At 49.4% G+C, this 3,222-nt stretch overlaps 1 protein-coding gene across 1 annotated transcript in view; it reads left to right on the top strand.

The window, feature by feature from the left end:
* Positions 1-2,561: 2,561 nt before the first annotated feature.
* The window catches only part of UBN2 (ubinuclein 2), a 63,961-nt gene continuing 63,300 nt past the window's right edge, over positions 2,562-3,222 (top strand). Inside the window, exons 1-2 of the mRNA XM_045288914.1 lie at positions 2,562-2,624; positions 2,811-3,099. Of these exons, the coding sequence (XP_045144849.1) occupies positions 2,562-2,624; positions 2,811-3,099 (352 nt within the window). The remainder of the gene's footprint in view (positions 2,625-2,810; positions 3,100-3,222) is intronic.

Raw genomic sequence — 3,222 nt, 5'->3', positions numbered from 1 at the left:
CTGAGGTCATCAAGCTGGACCTGTTTGACAGGCTAGGCTCCACCCCTTCACAAATTGATACCAGATTATGTAACTCACACTTACTATATGGAGAAAATGGATATAGAAAATGGATTCTATTTAATCCAAGAGGGGTTAACGACCTATATATGAAAGGTTACACTAAAAAGTAAAATGGAAGAAGAGGATTTCTGCAACAGAACTGCCAAAGCACAAACTAAAAGGAAAATAATTAATCTGATTATATCATTCAATGACAGACATCATGGATACAGTTAATAGACCAATGACAAATTGGTGAAAGATACTTGCAATGTTCCTAACCTATAGGGAACTGTTATCTAGAATGTACAAGAACCTCCCAGTACATTCAGCCCCAAACAGAACAGGCACCATCAGGGGAAAGTGGACAAAGGCTATAAAAATCCAATTTGAAACTCACAATACCAAGCTTCTGAAGAGATCCACCAATCCCTTAGTCACTGAAGAAATGCAAATTAAAATAATGATGACTGGCAAACAGGAAACTGGATTCAGAGGTGCCACCTTAATTGAGTATTACCTCAACTAACTGTGATCATGTAGAATGAAAGAAAGAATTTTACTTTTCTGGTAGAAAATCCAGCCTGTTAGGTTCCAGAGAAGGGCTATATGTATGTTTTGGTGCAAGGACAGTATCAAATATAATTCATGTGTTGGGGTGTGTATACTGTTGTTGTCAGGTATAGAGTTGGTTCTAAAGCAGAGCCACCCCTTGTTCAACAGAACAATACACTGCTGCCCAACAGTAGGTCAGATCAGTGGTAGGCATTGTCCACGTGCACGCTAGGCTTTCGTGACAGCGAGTAAAAGCTTTCCTAAGTTAAAAACAAATGATATCTTATATTTTTACAGGGGAGCTGAGGAGGCTTTGCACTCTCATCGTTAGTCTCGGGGCGGTTCTACCCTGTCCTGTCGATCACTCAGTCGGAATCAACTTGACAGCAGTGATTCTGGTTTTATGTGAATGTTCACACAGCAGATTAAGTTCCCAGTTAACAATTTTTATTGCAATTGTTCTGTGACATTGTTTGCATCTTCCACTATGTGTCAACATTCCCACTGCTTCTACTCTGTTTGTTCTGTTTCCCCAGAGGACCCTCCTCACCCTCTTCTCTCTGCTGGAGAATATATGTGGGTCATTTGGTGTCACAGGGTGGATTGTCTAATGGAGTGCAGTGCTCACAGCAATACTGTTTGTTTCGGTTTGTACTAACGTCCTTATTTTTGTATTATATTGTTTCTACTTTATTCTACACAGTATTGTCTTGGGCACTTTTATTTCAGGTACGTATGTGTGTGCTCCTGTCCTGGATCACTATGTAAAATGGAGTTCTTATTCTAGGTTGCAGTCTGAGGCTTGAGAGATAAATTGTTGAGAATTTGACTGTATGTACAGAACTTATTTTGTAGGCAAGTTGGCAACTAGCTAGAGAATAATATAGTTAAGAGTGTTTTAGAAACATGAAGGTGGCCCCATTGCAAGACTGGTAGGAACAGAGACCGGGTGGGGGGTGGGGCAAAAAGGTCATATAAGTACCACTCTGATAACAAAGACTGGAATGAGGAGAGGAACTGTGGAGATGAAAAGGGTGTCAGAGAACATGAAGAGCCTTTTGGAATTGAGAGGGACCTTGAGAACCAACACCATCCCATCACCTTATATATCAGAATAAAGGCCAAACCCACAGAATTCCAGCTCATTCAGATTCACCGTCACCCAGGACAGGGAAGACTTGCCCCACAGGGTTTATAAGGCTGTAATGTGTAGGGAAGTAGCCTGCCACTTCTTTGTCCCAGGGAGTTGCTTGGTGATTTCAAACTGTCAGCCTTGCAGTTAACAGTTGAGCACTTTAAACAGGGCACTGCCAAGTCTCCTGGGAAAAGTAATACCACCCCCACCCCCTCCCCACCAAACCAAATCCACGGCCATAGAGCGCTTCCGATTGATAGTTGCCCTGTAGGGGGATTTGAGACAGTAAATCTTTGCAGGAGCAGAGCGCAACTGTTGCAGGAGGGGGCTGGTGGGTTTCCAGCTAGCGCTTACCGCCAGCGCCAGCCACAGGGGCTCCAGTGGGGGAGCAAAGGGGAGCCGAGAGCTAAAGGAACCCTCCTCCTGAGTGACAATGCATCGGCTCAGCCCAGGAAGCCCACCAGCAGGGGGCTGTTAATCCGGCTATTGTAAAAACCACAGGCAAGAATTTCTGCGACCCGGAAAGTACTTTCTACTGCTGAGTCCCATCCTGTACGTCTGAACGCCAGTCGGCTTATCCCAGGGGTGTTCGCAAGGTGTGTCTTGATCCAGGATCTTCTCTTGCCCCACCTCCGAAATGGGTCGTTGGGAATCCTACATCTAGAGCATTGCTGTTTGCTGCCGTGGAATCGATCTTGCCTCCTGGTGACCCAACCTCTTGGTAACCTCACGTGTGCCAAGTAGCATTGCTACACTGGGTTTTCCAGGTTGTGACCTTTGGGCTGTTATCGCCAGCCCTTTCTGAGGGGTCTGTGTGGAAGACCACCCGATGGGATTTCGTAGGTGGTCGGTCACCTTTCCGAGAGGTGACCGCCACATCCGGAGCCGGCTGGTGGGCTAGCAGCCACACTACGCCACCCACGGTTGCTTGACTGGAGAGCACCCCCCTCATTCACCACCAAGCCCTCCTAGGAAGTTTGCTACTCTTGGCAACAGTGGAGACCTGACACTGTTGATTTGCTTGTTCGATTTCCCACTGCAACGCCTTAAGGACCACGTTCCGATCGGTCGTCCACAGCCCTTCCCGCGGCGGCCGGCCGAGCGGACAGGAATTGGGACTTGGGAGCGAAGCCTCGCTGCCGTCAGCACTCCGGGACCCGGACCACAGAACTTCCGACTGGCGGCGCTTCCGGAAGCCGCTGGGAACCCCGAGCGCCTCCGGCGGACGACGCTGACAGCGTCCCCGTTCCCCGGCAACGAGCCGGGCCGTGACGTCACTTCCGCGGACCCGTCCGGACTCCCGGCCGTCGAAAGGAAAAGAGGAAAAGGGAGCTGCAGCCACGACTGTGGACGCGAGCGGCTGCGGCGTGCGCATGCGCCCGCGCGGCGGCCTGCTTCTATTTATGTGGGGGATCCAACATGGCGGCCGCGGCAACCGGGGCGATGGCGGCGGGGCCGGTCCGCACGTAGTGGCGGGGCGGCGGGCACGG

Source organism: Echinops telfairi, unplaced genomic scaffold (genome assembly GCF_000313985.2).
Source record: "Echinops telfairi isolate 266 unplaced genomic scaffold, ASM31398v2 ScPeMD7_23;HRSCAF=83, whole genome shotgun sequence".
Lineage (NCBI taxonomy): Eukaryota > Metazoa > Chordata > Mammalia > Afrosoricida > Tenrecidae > Echinops > Echinops telfairi.
The sequence above is the reverse complement of the archived record's forward strand: the minus strand, read 5'-3'. Positions and strand labels throughout refer to the sequence as shown.